The sequence below is a fragment of the Neolamprologus multifasciatus genome, chromosome 22, assembly GCF_963576455.1.
Source record: "Neolamprologus multifasciatus chromosome 22, fNeoMul1.2, whole genome shotgun sequence".
In the NCBI taxonomy this organism is placed as follows: Eukaryota; Metazoa; Chordata; class Actinopteri; order Cichliformes; family Cichlidae; genus Neolamprologus; species Neolamprologus multifasciatus.
The window spans coordinates 31,434,575-31,451,766 of record NC_140459.1 but is presented as its reverse complement, the minus strand read 5'-3'; the positions used below and the strand labels follow the sequence as shown (position 1 = coordinate 31,451,766).

The window sequence follows — 17,192 nt, the reverse complement described above, 5'->3', positions numbered from 1 at the left end:
ACAGACGCCCCTCACAGCAGGTGGGTGAGACTTCTTTTTGTCTTTTATTTATTTATTTTTGCATCTTACAGTTTGTGTCAAAATTGTCGCTTTTAGACTCACTGGGCTGAGGTTTCTTATTGTGCTGTGTACTATTTTGAGCTCTGATTGTGTACTATTTTTAATACTCTGCTCTGGGTGCTGTAAACACCAGCCCAAAGACGACAACACACTGCTTGAAATCTTCAATCTGATAAGTGATTTGTGACAGCGCCACCGACAGGCTGATAAGCCTGTCGGTGGCGCTGTCACTTGGTGTTCGCTCGCTCGCTCTGTGGTATAGTATCGCTTCCTGTTCCTGCTCAAACACAGTGGTGTTTCTGAGTAGCTTATTTGCTTAGCAGTTTAATTAACAACTTTTAAATACATTCTTTTTTCACAGTATAATCTTCACGTGCTTCATCCGAAGCACACTTTCTGTGTACTCACTACCTAATTTATAGTATTCACTCACTGTCTCTGTACTGTTTCGCTAGCTTAGCTCGTAGCCGACCCGTTAGCACCATGGCTACTTCACCTGTCCCTTCTGCACTTTCTTGCTCATTGTGTCAGATGTTTAGTTACTCCTCGGCCTCCTTTAGCAGTAATGATATCTGTAACAAATGTAGCATATTTGCAGCTCTGGAGGCCAGGATTACTGAATTGGAGACTCGGCTTTGCACCCTGCTCTCACCCTTAGCTAGCCAGGCCCCTGTAGCTGGTGCAGCCGAAGATAGCGTAGGCCCCGCTAGCTGTTCCCCGGCAGACCCCAAGCAGCTGGGGAAAGGCTGGGTAACGGTGAGAAGGAAGCGTAGTCCTAAACAGAAGCCCCAGGTACACCACCAACCCGTTCATGTGTCTAACCGTTTTTCCCCACTCGGTGACACACCCGCCGGGGGTCAAACTCTGGTAATTGGTGACTCTGTTCTCAGACATGTGAAGCTAGAGACACCGGCAACCATAGTCAATTGTCTTCCAGGGGCCAGAGCAGGCGACATTGAAGGAAATTTAAAACTGCTGGCTAAGGGTAAACGTAAATTCAATAAAATCATAATTCACGTCGGCAGTAATGACACCCGGTTACGCCAATCGGAGGTCACTAAAATCAATATTGAATCGGTGTGTAACTTTGCCAAAACAATGTCGGACTCTGTAGTTTTCTCTGGTCCCCTCCCCAATCAGACCAGGAGTGACATGTTTAGCCGCATGTTCTCCTTAAATTGCTGGCTGTCTGAGTGGTGTCCCAGAAACGATGTGGGCTTCATAGATAATTGGCAAACCTTCTGGAGGAAACCTGGTCTTGTTAGGAGAGATGGCATCCATCCCACTTTGGATGGAGCAGCTCTCATTTCTAGAAATATCGACAAATTTATTAAACCCCTCAAAACATGACTATCCAGAGTTGGGACCAGGAAGCAGAGTTGCAGTCTTACACGCCTCTCTGCAGCTTCTCTCCTCCTGCTACCCCCCCAAAAACCCATCTCCATAGAGACTGTGTCTGCTTCCAAAAAGACAAAAAACAAACAACTTAAACAATCACAAAGAAAGAATAATACAGTATCCACATCTGAACCAAAGAGTAAAACAGTGAAATGTGGATTATTAAATATTAGGTCTCTCTCCTCCAAGTCTCTGTTAGTACATGACTTAATAATTGATCAACAAATTGATTTACTCTGCCTTACAGAAACCTGGTTGCAGCAGGATGATTATGTTAGTTTAAATGAATCAACACCCCCGAGTCATTCTAACTACCAGAAATCTCGAAGCACAGGTCGAGGGGGCGGTGTGGCAGCAATTTTTCACACCAGTCTATTAATTAATGATAGACCAAGACAGACTTTTAATTCATTTGAAAGCCTGATGCTTAGCATTGTCCACCCCAGCTGTGAAACTCAGAAACCAGTCTTACTTGTTATCATCTATCGTCCACCTGGGCCTTACACAGAGTTTCTGTCTGATTTCTCAGACTTTATATCTAATTTAGTTCTGAGCTCAGATAAAATAATTATTGTGGGTGATTTTAACATCCATGTAGATGCTAAAAATGACAGCCTCAACATGGCATTTAATCTGTTGTTAGACTCAATTGGTTTCTCTCAAAATGTAAAAGAACCCACCCACCACTTTAATCACACTCTAGATCTTGTTTTAACATATGGCATAGAAACTGAACATTTAACAGTGTTTCCTGAAAACCCTCTCCTGTCTGATCATTTCTTGATAACATTTACATTTACAATAATTGATTACGCAGCAGTGGAGAGTGGACTTTATCAAAGTAGATGTCTTTCTGAAAGCGCTGTAACTAAGTTTAAGAATATAATCCAGCCACTGTTATCATCGTCAATGCCCTGTACCAACACAGAGCAGAGCAGCTATCTGAACGCTACCCCAACAGAGGTCGATTATCTTGTTAATAATTTCACCTCCTCACTACGTACGACTCTGGATACTGTAGCTCCAGTGAAAACTAAGGTCTCTAATCAGAAGTACCTGACCCCGTGGTATAATTCTCAAACACGTACCCTAAAGCAGATGACTCGTAATCTGGAGAGGAAATGGCGTGTCACAAATTTAGAGGATCATCATTTAGCCTGGAGAAATAGTTTGTTGCTTTATAAGAAAGCCCTCCGCGAAGCCAGAACAGCTTACTACTCATCACTGATTGAAGAAAATAAGAACAACCCCAGGTTTCTCTTCAGCACTGTAGCCAGGCTGACAAAAAGTCAGAGCTCTGTTGAGCCAACCATCCCTTTAACGTTAACTAGTGATGACTTCATGAACTTCTTCACAAATAAAATTTTTATCATTAGAGAAAAAATTACCAATAATCATCCCACAGATGTAATATTATCTACAGCTACTCTTAGTTCCATTGATGTTAAGTTAGACTCTTTTTTTCCAATCGATCTTTCTGAGTTAACTTCAATAATTACTTCCTCCAAACCATCAACGTGTCTTTTAGACCCCATTCCTACAAAACTGCTCAAAGAAGTCCTGCCATTGATTAATTCTTCGATCTTATATATGATCAACCTATCTCTAATAATCGGCTATGTACCACAGGCCTTCAAGGTGGCTGCAGTTAAACCTTTACTCAAAAAGCCATCTCTAGACCCAGCAGTCTTAGCTAATTATAGGCCAATCTCCAACCTTCCTTTCATATCAAAAATCCTTGAAAGAGTAGTTGTCAAACAGCTAACAGATCATCTGCAGAGGAATGGTTTATTTGAAGAGTTTCAGTCAGGTTTCAGAGTTCATCACAGCACAGAAACAGCTTTATTGAAGGTTACAAATGATCTTCTTATGGCCTCTGACAGTGGACTCATCTCTGTGCTTGTCCTTCTTGACCTTAGTGCAGCATTCGATACTGTTGACCATAATATTCTATTAGAGCGATTAGAACATGCTGTAGGTATTACAGGTATTGCACTGCAGTGGTTTGTATCATATCTATCTAATAGACTCCAATTTGTGCATGTAAATGGAGAGTCCTCTTCACACACTGAGGTTAATTATGGAGTTCCACAGGGTTCGGTGCTAGGACCAATTCTGTTTACATTATACATGCTTCCCCTAGGCAGCATCATTAGAAGACATAGCATACATTTTCACTGCTATGCAGATGACACCCAGCTCTATCTGTCCATGAAGCCAGATAACACACACCAATTAGTTAAACTGCAGGAATGTCTTAAAGACATAAAGACTTGGATGGCCACTAACTTTCTGCTTCTTAACTCAGATAAAACTGAGGTCATTGTACTCGGCGCTGAAAAGCTTAGAAATATGGTATCTAACCAGATTCTTACTCTGGATGGCATTACCTTGGCCTCCAGTAACACTGTGAGGAACCTTGGAGTCATTTTTGACCAGGATATGTCCTTCAACGCACATATTAAACAAATATGTAAGACTGCGTTCTTCCATTTGCGCAACATCTCTAAAATTAGAAATATCCTGTCTCAGAGTGACGCTGAAAAACTAGTTCATGCATTTATTACTTCCAGGCTGGACTACTGCAATTCATTATTATCAGGATGTCCAAAAAACTCACTGAAAAGCCTTCAGTTAATCCAAAATGCTGCAGCAAGAGTACTGACAGGGACTAGAAGGAGAGAGCATATTTCTCCTGTTTTGGCTTCCCTTCATTGGCTTCCTGTTAAATCCAGAATTGAATTCAAAATCCTGCTCCTCACATACAAGGTCTTAAATAATCAGGCCCCATCTTATCTTAATGACCTTGTAGTACCATATCACCCTATTAGAGCACTTCGCTCCCGCTCTGCAGGCCTACTTGTTGTTCCTAGAGTATTTAAAAGTAGAATGGGAGGGAGAGCCTTCAGTTTTCAGGCCCCTCTTCTGTGGAACCAGCTTCCAGTTTGGATTCAGGAGACAGACACTATCTCTACTTTTAAGATTAGGCTTAAAACCTTCCTTTTTGCTAAAGCATATAGTTAGGGCTGGACCAGGTGACCCTGAATCTTCCCTTAGTTATGCTGCAATAGATGTAGGCTGCCGGGGGATTCCCATGATGCATTGAGTTTTTCCTTTCCAGTCACCTTTCTCACTCACTATGTATTAACAGACCTCTCTGTATTGAATCGTATCTGTTATTAATCTCTGTCTCTCTTCCACAGCATGTCTTTATCCTGTCTTCCTTCTCTCACCCCAACCGGTCGCAGCAGATGGCCGCCCCTCCCTGAGCCTGGTTCTGCCGGAGGTTTCTTCCTGTTAAAAGGGAGTTTTTCCTTCCCACTGTCGCCAAAGTGCTTGCTCATAGGGGGTCATATGATTGTTGGGCTTTTCTCTGTATCTATGAAGCGCCTTGAGGCGACATTTGTTGTGATTTGGCGCTATATAAATAAAATTGAATTGAAAATTGAATTGAATAAGAACTGGAGTCTTTATGTTAATGACTACAACTGCTACAGAACTGCCTCAGATGTCAGACCAGTTCTGCCAAGTTCTGGGTATAAGCACTCCCATGTGATGATGAGGTGGTTTGATACTCCATATGTTTTTCCACTCTATCTTCTAATGTGGGTTTTGTAAACAAAGCCCTACATGGAGGCCACAATCTGTAACTAGCTTTTACCTTTGACCTATTTACAGAGCCCAGTTTCCTCTGAAAAGTTCATGGACGTCCAAAATACACGTGGCATCGGGCTCATGCACATACAGGCTCATGTTTGAGATTTTGCAGGCTTACACAGAGGGATGTCTGCTTGGAGCTACAGAAAAGCTTATTTCTACTGTCAGAAGTTCAGCTGTCATACTGGCAGAGGCAGCGTCACCTTAAGCGTCCAGAAATGTCTGACCTTGAAACAAATGAATGCTGTAATGGAATAAGGGTTATCGGTATCCAAATAAAGTGTCCTTCTCCTTGCCGAACCTACTTCTCCAAGCCTCCTTGTTATCTGCTGTCAACCCCCAACATGTGTCCTCAGTCTGACAGTAGATAAAGGCTTAGTTAACCTATAAGTGGGTGAAACCTGAGCTTGCAAATGGCCACTGGCTGATAGATGCAAATAAAAGGAGGTGTTGAAGATAATCTAGCACAGCACAGACAATCTAATGCCTGTAAAAGAAGTTGTTGCAAGTATTGCTGAGAGCTGTGTAATTGCAGTTACCACTGCTGTGACTTATTTCAAGCTCTGTTGGTTTGGGATATGGGTTATTACTCACTCACTTAAGCCAAATATTGATGATGGTTAAGCCTTGAGATTGAACGGGAAAAGCACTGGAGAAGATAAACAAGCTGCAGATTGAGATGTGAAAGCTAGCAGGCAGACAGCTGTCTTTGTATAGAAAATTAAAACAGGTGATAGGTGACTCATTTAATCATTAATGTATTGTTAAGTATAAAATAGACCTATACCTACAACCTTATTAGCCAGTAGTTCCTCATCAGTAGCTGTCTTCTCAAGCACATCATCTGAAGGCTGGCAAAACAGAGTCTCTCATGATCGTGCAAATCTCAAGTGAATTCAGCCTCCTCACAGAGTAAATGCACCACTGCACTGCTGGGATGTACTCAAAGAAGAATGACCACGGCAACTTAACACAGCATACTCCAGCCCCACCATGACCTTGATGAGGATAAGCGGAAGAGAATGAGTGGATAGATGTCTTATTATTACTGACCTCCCTGTTTAGCTTTATGTACAGAGTTTCCAGAAAGGTGGTGTCCCAGTGAAGGATCTGTCAACCAGGCCGAGCAGCTGCATCCAAGCCTTACCTCGCCAAGTACAAGAAGGAACTTCAGCACACCAAGACATTTTGGACAATTTCATGCTTCCAACTTTGTGCGCACAATTTGTGGATGGCCCCTTCCTGTTCCAACATGATTGTGGACCAGTGCACAAAGCAAGGTCCATAAAGACATTAACAAGCGAGATAGGAGGAACTTGACTATTCTGTACCAGACAAAACCCCTTTGGGAGGAATTAGTCTGCAGACTCTGGGCCAGGCCTTCCCACCCAATGTCAGTGTCTGACCTCATAGATGTGCTTCTGAAGAATGGTAAAAAATTCCCATAAACGCCTAAACGTTGTGGAAAGCCTTCCCAGAAGAGTTAAAGCTGTTATAGCTGCAAAAGGTGGACCAATGTTATATTGAACACTATGGATTAAGAGTGGAATGTCACTCAAGTTCATATGCGTGTGAAGGCAGACAAGTGAGTACTTTTGGCAATCTAGTGTTGCTAGTCTCATACTGTAATCCTTATTTTCCACTTTTGACGCTACCGTTCTGACCCAAATCAGTCCATGACATGCTTCTTCCACCACACCACCCTGCCCTCACTCTCTTCTTCACATCTTTTAGGCTTTGTCCATTTCACTGCACAGTGAAAGACAAGCACTTAAACTCTTTCCTTCGCCACCTCTGCTCCTTGCATCCTAACCCTTCCACCGTCCTCTCTTTCTCATTCACAAACGTATTCTACCTCGGATCTGCTGAATTTCATTGCTCTGCTCTTCTTTCCAAAGCGTACCTCTGCCTCTCCAGGTTCCCCTCAACCTGCTCTGTCAGTACAGACCATGTGCTCCACAGATATAGTCCACAGAGAGTCTGAGCTCGTCCATCAGCGTGTCCATTGCCGTTGCCAAGAGGGGAGCCCAGGCTGTCAAATTTGCGCCATTTCCCATGTAAGATACGACCCCAAGCAACACTAACAGTGCACAGCCTTGGAAACAGCTCAGTGTGATTTGATTTAGATGCTTATCTGTCCCCTTATTCCGTGCTTACCTGTCAATAAGGTTTAAGGTAATATTTGCCATGCTAACTCTTGCATGCTGTTTAACAGAGCTTCTACTTTGCTAGAGACCCTTCCCTATTTCACAGGTGGTCAAATATGAACTTTCAAGCTCGTTAGAACTGCACAAGCTCTATTTTTGCCTTCATATACTTTATTTCATGCATGTTTGCAAGTTTCAATAAACACTTCACTTATTTCCTATTTTCCAAACAAAATATAGAGAGATAGGAGGAGGCTCCAGGCTTTTGCACAACACTGTATGTTGCTAAAAAAACAAACAAACAAACAACAAAAAAACTTCATGGTGACTCCATTTTTCATATGCAGTTTCCACCATATGTAATTTTTTTCTGGGGCTGCCACTGGCTCATACATTGAAGTCCTCCTTCTGCTCGGAGGGTTACAGTCAGGTCTTGAACACACTGCAAAAATAGTCCACTTTTACAGACATGTCGAGTTTTCCGAAGTGCCAATGAAGAAAAAAAGGGGTATTTTTTGCAGTGTGTTCTAGTGAACAGGGCGGGGAGAGAGAAGGAGGAGGCTGTCCTTCGCTGGCGTGTGTCTGCGTGCATGTGAGAGAGAGCGAGAGGAGTCAGCTGGTCGAAAAGTGCGGAGTGAGCGGTGCATGCATGCGCGTGTTTGCATGTGTGCGAGCGCGGGTGAGTGTGCGTTACGTGTGTGAGCGTTGTACGTGTGCAAGGAAAGCACCTCGGGGTGGGGTGGGGAGGGGGGAACAAGGTGAAGACAACAGAGTGGAGCCTGGGGGGGTGGAGGTAAGGGGGGGCGGGAAGCAGTTTGTGCGGACATCCAGACGAGGATAGCCGGAGCGCACCGGGTGCTTCTCCGTCCTGCTTCTCCGTCATTACCGTAAGCGCTTTACATACTTGTTTGGGAACTAATATCTCTCATCAGGACTGCATATTGTTAAACTCAGTATCAGCCGGTCTATACATGCTTACTGGTCATGCGCTGGGACGCAAAGCAGCTGAAGATGATGTAAACTCGATTTATGAGCTACCTTATTGGTAGAAAAAAGGTATTTAATGACAGTTATTGCTGTGCTGTGAGATGCAAAGTCATTATGTAACTCTTTACATTTGTCACGCTACTCTAAGTGATCTGATTCTTCGCTTTTATGGAGATGACTGTAAAGTTGTCATATATTTATTTTGTAATATTAGAAACACGCGTTGGCTGTAGTGGTGATAGTGAAGCAGGGGATTCAATCTTTCAGCTCACAGCTGTCATATCACCTCATAACACAGTCAGACTCAGATGCTCCATCAGTGCCTAAAGCTATTGTATCTCCTCCGTCTTCCACTAATTCCGATTTTGAACTGGGACAAGAGTTATCTGAAGCATCAACGTGGTAGGGAACTGCTTCCCCAGAGAGCATAAGCTAGGTGTGTGTGTGTGTGTGTGTGTTAATGGGCTGTCATAAAGCTCCAAGCTGTGCCTTAATGTGGGTTTAATCTTTGTATGCTGTTAAACTTCCTTCCTTCTTATCTTATGCACAAAGTAGACTTCATGTCTGTTTGGGGCTCAGGTAATATTAAGGAGTTTTGTGAGTGTGTGCTCTTCATAAGACAACAGACCGTGACTGTAGCTAAAAATCTGAATCCTTATGCACTTGGAAAGATGTGGTAGTAGTAGTGGGCGTGTTAAACACACTCACACACGTGTGGCATTATTAAGTTGCTCCCTGCCCCGTTTAATTTCTCCAGATCTCCCATATGACCAGCAAAGCTGAATTGTTCCCTCTCTCCACAGGAGGAATCACAAATGTCAGGAAATGTCAAGCACACAGAGCTCTGTCTTTGGCACTTTCAGGCTTATTAATTTGCACGTACGACGGCGGCTCTTGCCCTTTTGGTCAGGACTTTGGTTGCTGCGAACAGCTTGTGCAATAACATGTAATATATTAAGAAAAAAAAAGTGTGCAGTTATCAGGAACGCAGAGGCTGCACTGCAACGTATGCCTCTGACAGAAGAGCAAACCTAAAGATAGCAGAGCCCCAGTGGAAACAGTAATTAGTGGGGTGAAGAGAGAGGGAGGAGAGGAGAGAGGAGGAGGAGGATATTGTTTGAACCATCTGATATCTGTTATATAATGACCTGTACAATGGAGACATGCTGGGAGAGAAAGTGAAGAGGAATCGTCAAAGAGTGAGAGGAGCTATTTAGTGAGAGAGAGAGAGGCAGCTCTGTGTGTGTGTGTGTTTTTAGCAGATTGGGTTTGCTGAACCTTTGTTGGAAGCAGTATCAGTTGCAGCAGTTCCCTAAAAAATGTGTATGTGGGCTGCATAACATCATTTCTCTCTTTGAGGAAGCTTATTATTTTTCCTCGAGCTCACAGATGAATCCAGTCTGTGAGCTGGGCATCTCTAATATGTTATTGCAGCTCTCCGTGAAATTGGACAGGCAGATAGGAGTTAAAGAGGATCAGCGATTAGATTTCAACAGTGATCTGGGACTTCCACCAGCAGGCGAGGATGGGAATCGCGAGCTAAGACGATGAAACAAGTTTAAGACAGAAATCTGATTCCAAAGTGTCATTACACGGGGCTTATAATGAGCCCGTTTATCTTCATATGAATGTGACTGCAAGGAGTTTTTGGTATGTAAATGCAAGTAAGAGTTTTTTTCTTTCTAAATGCTGCAGAAAAATAAACAGAAGACTAAGTGCTGAACAGCTTGAGATGGATTTTTGTGCGTGTGTGTCTGTGCTCGCGAGTCCTCTTTCCAAACACACACATGCGCGCAACTTCCTGCTGCTTACTCACAGCAGATAATGCAGTGGAAATAGACGACTCCTATTTCAACTTGTGCACCCCCCCCCCCCCCCCACACACACACACACACACACACACACAGGTGGTGGAGAGTGGTCATGTGTTGCTCACTCGGAGAGGAGAAATTCTTATTTAGTTCTAAGCCACTGGCTTTGTGAAGGAACTGTGTGTGTGTGTGTGTGTGTGTGTGTGTATTGTATACAATGACTGTGTTTACACTGTGTGTGCACATGTTCAACCGTGCATGCACACTAAGTCGCACAGACGAGCTTTGTTTGGTGTTTAGGTGAGAAGGAGGTGCAGGACTTTTGTCTTTAGAAAATTGATACCAGTTGTGCAAAGTTCTTGTGTAATGTATAGCACAAAATCCCAAATCCACCTTTAGTAGTTAGTGAGGTTTGTTAATTAAAACTTCATTTTGGGTGGCTGTAGCTCAGGTGGCAGAGCGGATCAGCCACTAACCAGAAGGTCGGTGGTTCAATCCCAGGCTGCTCCAGTCTGCATGCCAAATATCCTTGGGCAAGATACTAACCCCATGTTGCTCTCCGATGCATCCATCGGAGTGTGAATGTGTATGAATGTTAGCTACTTAGCACTTAAGTTTAGAAGTGCTTGTGTGAATGGGTGTGATTGGGTGAATGAATTAGCTGTATAAAGCGCTTTGAGTGCTCGGACAGAGTAGAAAAGCGCTATATAAGAACCAGTCCATTTACCATTTACCATTTTAACCCTGTGTTTTTTTTCTTAATGACTCTTTAATTTTCTCTGTGATTTTAGTGCTGTTCTTCATTCAGTCTGTTTCTTTTTTGTGCAGAGTGCTGGTGAGACCAGAGGGTTATTCCCTGCAGAGGGAACGCTGAAGAAACATCATGGCATTAGCGGGATGCCCTGACTACTTCTTACGTCATTCGAACTACCAGGTAAACATTTAATGTGCCAGCTGTATGTGGGTTTGTTGGTAGAACGTGAATCAAAGTAATGTTAAACTGGAGTTAGTTTTCACGTAACAGAGAATCAACTTTAGGACTAAGTGACACTTGCTGGTTGATGAAGAATTCTTAATTTTTGTGTAATTTTAGACAAATTTTGGTATAATCTTGGACTGAACAAAAATTATTTTATTTTACTTTTATGAGTTTGCCTGTTTGACATGGTGCACATTTACAGCCATGCTTTTAGAAGATGGTGCTTTCCTGTGTGCATGCTAACACTAAAGGCCTCGGTATACCAGTTACGTTGGTTGTTTCATGCAGTGTGCACTAGGGGACATTGCTTACCTAGCGCACTGGTTGGTAGCTAGCATTGGTTGGTAGCTAACGTTGGTTGGTAGCTAGCGTTGGTTGGTAGCTAGCGTTGGTGGGTAGCTAGCGTTGGTGGGTAGCTTATCGTTGGTTGGTAGCTAATGTTGGTTGGTAGCTAACGTTGGTTGGTCGCTTTGTGCACTAGGCAACATCACCTAACAGTCACTTATATTTATTCCTGTTTTTAAGGCCTTGATCGCTGCTGCGATACAATAAGTGTCGCCACTAAGACAACACTGCCACATCAGCGCTGTTATTGGAGGAGAAGTCAAAGCTGGAAAAAAAAACCCATTGCCAAGTGGGGTTTTTTTTTACCAAGTGTTTCCCACATCTCATGTTTTCAAATTGTTGTAATAGCGCCCTCTGTATAATCTCTGACTATTAAAATGGCCGTAAAAACCAATATGATCATGCACGGGTGTCTTCAGCCCAGCTGCAGCAGCACAAAGTTTGCAGTTGGCTAACTGCTGTGCTAGAAATAAGTTGGAGACTAAAATGTTATCAAAACGGATGCAAATAATAGAAAAGATTGATATTCCCTGAGTAGTAAATAAAAAAATATGACATTATTATTTTATAACATTGTCAAGAGACTAGCAAACAGTTGCCTAAATATATATAACAGATAGTTAAATTATCATTTGTTTGAAATTTGTGTTGGTGCTCCAAGAATAATTGCAGTTGTTCAGTTCTCCGACTTCCTAGTAAGCTAGCCACCTTTGAATGTGCTTAGCAGTAACGATGAACAGAGCTTTTTTTGTGGAAACCAGCTGCTGTTCTGAATATGTCAACTGGATAACCAAGATAAACATTAACAGATGAAACCACCGAAATATTGATTATGAGGCAAGACCAAGGTTTAAGTTTAGCTGTGGGCTAAAGTTTGCTTGCCTCAAAGTGAACAAATCCCAGCTTAGTTTGGTGAAATATGGCATTGGTGCAACACGACAGACCTGGTTCCACTGTCCAACTCCTGCAGAATGAGCCCTTTGTTTCTCAGCTTGGATTTTCTCCTTTCCAACCCTCCAGTAACCTAAAGAATTTGGCTAAAGAGCTTCGTGGAGGTCTATAAATAGAGTGCTAAGCAAACAACAATAACAAGTTTGGGCTTTGTTGTGTGACAGGCCTAAAAGCACTGGATTGATGGTATGATGTCTTGCTGGGACCCATGGAATGATGGAGGTGATGTAGTCTCAGCTGTCCTTTTTTTTTCTCTTAGTGGAGGGACAAAAATCCTGCTCACCCAAACTGTGGGACTGCTGAGCCCCTGCTGAGCTGACATTAAGTTGGACTGGTTCACGTTAGCTTCCAGGAAAGAGTTTTGCCCCAGTAAGGCTGCAGTGAATAGTGAATTGAATCCCCATCGAAAAACAACATTCCTCCACCCTGCATGTAGCAGAGAAAAACCGAAGTTTGATAGTTTGATGGAGAGAAGTGGGTTACAACATTGCTCTGTTTGTGTTGGTCTGTGTGTATGTTGCTCATGTAAAGCTTGCCAGTTGTCATGAAACAGCATGGCACACATGGAGTCTCTGCGCGGCAATGACTTTATGCTCAGTGTTTAGAGATAAGGAGCAAATAAGCCCCTTTTCTTTGTACTTACATAACGCTATACATAATGGTGGTCATGTTTGGGAATTTGGGCAGCAAAGTCTTGTGTGTGTTCCTGTGTCTCGCACTCTTACTGAGAGCATTGGACCTGTGCCAGGGAGGTCTCAGATTAAACGGGCAGCGACCCTTGCTTTCCCTTTTTTCTTATGGATGTATTTGTAAATGTGCACGCACATGCTCTCCACTGACCAAGAGACCACTGTCCACAGTCTCAAAGCTCTGCTGAGTTATGACTTTAACCGCTAAGAGCGGAAAGAATGAAGCGTTTAACCTCTGCTCCTCTCCTTCAGCGTCAGCATTGATGCCATTTGTTCCTAAACATGTCTGTTCTGCCTGACAGTTTGTGTCTCTATATTCTCAGAGGTCAGGTAAGTGGTCTTGTGCGAGCATGGTGACGGGCACGCTCAGTTGTGTTTGTGCTTTCGAGGAAGCGCGGCCTTTAAAGCACTTTGTTGAAGTGCCTTGATGTCAGTGCTTTGGGCAATGGAGTGAAAGGGGAGCTCGCTATTTATGAAGGCGATGTCAAGAGAAGTTACAGGATGTCTGTCCAAAAGCAACCCCGGTATGTCAAGCTGATGGAAACTGTAGAGCCACAGCATTCGTTCAGTGAGATATAGCTTTAATGCTCCAAAACCCAGGACAAGAAATCACTCAAATCTTGGAAAACTGCTCTTCAATATTTAATGCTAGTTTCTCGCCCAGAGACATTCTGGAAATCAGCGTAACGCGACAGCGAGACGGAGAATCAAAGCATCGTTTTGAGAAAAAGAACGTGCAGCCAACACCGCTACCTCCAACATAGCAAATCTTTCAAAGATGGGTTTAGCACAGATTTTTGTTAATGCATCTAGAAGTATTTTGGCTAAATTGGATGAGATCGTATGATTTGTCAAAGATACAAAAGCTTCCCATCAGTAGACCGGAAGTATTTATAGTGGCACCATTAAGAAATTATAATTTTCTGTTAAGAACTAAAGTCAACTTCTAGTCTTAGGTTCTGGATCCACACACAGAAATTGCAGGTATTGCCCCACAAAAAAAACAAAAAGATGTGCTTCTACTGCACATAAAACAAAGATGAACATTGTCCACAGTGGCTTCAGTGTTTACTTCCATATTACACAGTGCTGTGTTGTTGTGGTTGCTTTGGGCAAGCCAGTCATTTTAGGGTCATGATGAGAGTTACAGTGCTGTGAATAAGCATCTGACGCCATTCATTTCTTTATATTTTGCTTCCAATGAGACAGATTTTCTTTTAATATGTTAAAAAGGTTTTGAGCAGTTCTCTAGGCTTTCAAAGTTTTCTTTGGACATTGGCTGCTTTTTCATTAATTTTCATTCCATTTCAGATTATTTTATATGTGTCATTCAAACATAAAGAGGTATCTCACTCAGACAACGTAGCAGCTCTTCACCAAAATCTCATCAGAAATGATCTTGGTGGCTATCAGTGGGGAGAAAAGCTATGTGTTAAACACGGTGGAGGCACAGTAATGAATTGGGGGCTGCATTTCAGTCAGCTGTGTTGAGGATGTTAGCCAAATTAGTGCAATTGTAAACGCAGAAAGGTAATATGCAAAACCATCTGTCAGCAGCTTTATTTTTCAAAAAGACAATGATCCCAAACACACTGCTAATCTAGTAAAAGCATACCGGGATAGAAAAAACACACACACAGAGGACCAGTATCAGTCATGGACTAGCCCAAATCTCAGCATTACTGAAGCAGTGTCAGCTCATCTGGACAGAAAACAGAACAAAAGGCAGTCAAGATCTAAAGGAAAGATTTAGATGTCCTTCATGAAGAACTATTCCTGAAGACTAGTTAAAGAAATGACAAGAAAGCTTTCCTAAGAGGGTTCAGACGGTGTTGAAGAAGGAAAGCAGTTACTCCAAATACTGACTCAAGGCTTTTGCACAGTACTGTATTAATAACCTTTGGTCCTCCGTGCCCCCTGATCAGACTTATGCTTGCCCATAAATGCAAAGCCACAATGCTAAAAAGGCTCCATAACTGTAATAAACTTCTATGGAAAAATACTAAGATGAACATTCAAAGTAATTCAGTGTAAATGAGATTTGTTAAACGATGCTGTGTGTTGTGAAACAGAAAACACACGACTGCAGGAATGACTCACAAGCCGTAAAACTACAAGAAGAAAGCCTCCCTTCATGTACTGTGCCACTCAGTATGCCCTCAAGACTAGTTATATGAAGAATGCTGTTTTGTTTGCTATAACTATTGTGCAAAACAGTCCACATCTGGTAAATGATTTTAGCGGGAAATCAGTGCCTCTTTCTAAGAAACGGGTTCATGTCTTTCAAAATTGGCTTTTTCTACCTATATAACCACCCAGGTGACGGCTGATGTAGCATCACTACTCGATTTAGAGTTCATGGTGAGTTTTTTATGGGGAATGTGGCCATTAAAGCTGACCCTTTTACTGCAAGAGCGCTGCAAAGGAAAGGGTAATTTTCCCTACGTTTGCTTGTTATATGTTAACACTGCTGCTACTGATAGCTCTTTAAAGACCTGGAACATCGTCCTGCCTCCAATTCAAACAGTGTATACCCTTGTGCCTGGGAAAGCCCAGACTCTGAACAGTGCCGAGAGAAGATTGATTAGTATGATTGCAGTGAGTAAATCACTTGATCACTTGATATCATCAGATTAAAAACATTCACTTATGCGTACTCTGCGTACTTTTTCCAGCTTTTCATTTTAGCTTTAGGTATCAGGTTTTGCTGTTTATGGAGATATTCTGTCTTTATAGGTGTGGTGATGAAGTTTTTCCATCTGTCTTAAAGGAGTAGCATCCCTGATTTGATTTGTGTTCAGGGTTTGGTGTGAAAATTAAGATTAGGTCCATTAAAAGGGGTTACAGCTAGCACTTAGCTTAGCACAAACACTGAGCACTGGATTAAAGAGGTGGTCTGGCTGAAAACTTACCTACCGGTGTATATAAAGGATATTAAATAATATTTTCATAATGTTTTCTTAAGATATATATACAAATTGAAGTGGATATCCACATACTCATGGAAGGTTTTACTCTCGTTGTGCTAACATAGCCTAGCTTACCACTAGACTATTTGTTTTGGAAGGTTTTAAAGAAAGAGCCACAAGTAGATCTGCTAGTAGTTAAGATGCAAATAAAAGGTCATCTCAGCTAATTTGGTAAAAGTCTCACTTTCTGTAGATTTGGAGTAATACCTGGTGTTGTGCAGTATGTATGTATTCGATATATATGTGTGTATATTTATGGGTGTTTAAGCTTGTAAGTTATTGTGCCTCAGTCTTAGCTATAGCCTGGCCTGCAGACTTTCTCTTTCAGCCCACAGGCCCTGCAGCCAAGTTGCCTTCCTTGGAAAGCTTTTGGCTGCTGCTGCTTCTCAGAGTTATAAATCTTACTCTGGGCATTTATGGATGTTTTCGAAGCACCGAGGGGAGCTGCGAGTGTGTGTGTACGTGCATGCATGCGGACTGAGACCTCTGGCCACGAGCAGTTCCTGGAAGCAACGCTTCCGCGTTCTTCTTTTTCCTGGAAAAGAGAAGATTGAAAATTTCATTGGCTTTTTTCCCTCTCTTTCTCCTCTGCAGCTTTCTTGCCTTGAGGCTGCTTCAAATTAGACAATGTGTGAAGAACTTGGCAGGATGTGTGCGTGTATCTCCAGACGTGTGAGATTGTATAAGTGGGCTGGGACTGGTGGGTTTTTTGTTCTAAAAATTATTGAATTGATTGATAATCTTTTTTTTCATGAAATACATTGAGGTTTAGTTAATTAGTGAGTTTCACAAGTTTAAAATAAAGCTCAGTATACCTGATACAGGGAGAGAGTGTGCATAAAGGAAAGGTCAGAGGGGTCAGAAAGCCACAGTGTCACCGGGCTCTGAATGTCTGACTTGGCATTCCTCGACAGCAGAGGCCTGAACCCACCCTTTGCCCGACCATTTGAACTCTGTGAAGATGACACGCTGTCTTCCCGTTTTACTAAAATATCTGACATCTTAAACACATTGCATGAGGCTTTTTTTTTAACCACGTGGTCAAAATTGTTCTTTTTTTATATGTTTTTTTTATGTCCTTTACTTTTTTTTTTGGGACAGGAAAGGATGGACCGCACTTCCACTCGCAGGCCTGACGAGCTTATTGTTCCTGGCTTTCAGCGCTCAGCCAGTCAGAATTTGCCACATCACCATGGTAA

At 42.4% G+C, this 17,192-nt stretch overlaps 1 protein-coding gene across 5 annotated transcripts in view; it reads left to right on the top strand.

The window, feature by feature from the left end:
• Positions 1 to 4,908: 4,908 nt before the first annotated feature.
• The window catches only part of LOC146493758 (growth factor receptor-bound protein 10-like), a 52,302-nt gene continuing 40,018 nt past the window's right edge, over positions 4,909 to 17,192 (top strand). The window contains exons 1-3 of one of the 5 annotated variants that reach the window (XM_085147678.1): positions 4,909 to 7,172; positions 10,889 to 10,994; positions 17,095 to 17,188. In XM_085147678.1, the coding sequence (XP_085003804.1) occupies positions 10,944 to 10,994; positions 17,095 to 17,188 (145 nt within the window). In that variant the 5' untranslated portion in view covers positions 4,909 to 7,172; positions 10,889 to 10,943. Of the gene's footprint in view, positions 7,173 to 7,836; positions 7,942 to 8,043; positions 10,995 to 17,094; positions 17,189 to 17,192 lie in introns of those variants that run through there. The other 4 variants (XM_085147681.1, XM_085147680.1, XM_085147679.1 and 1 more) reach the window with 4 other exon arrangements.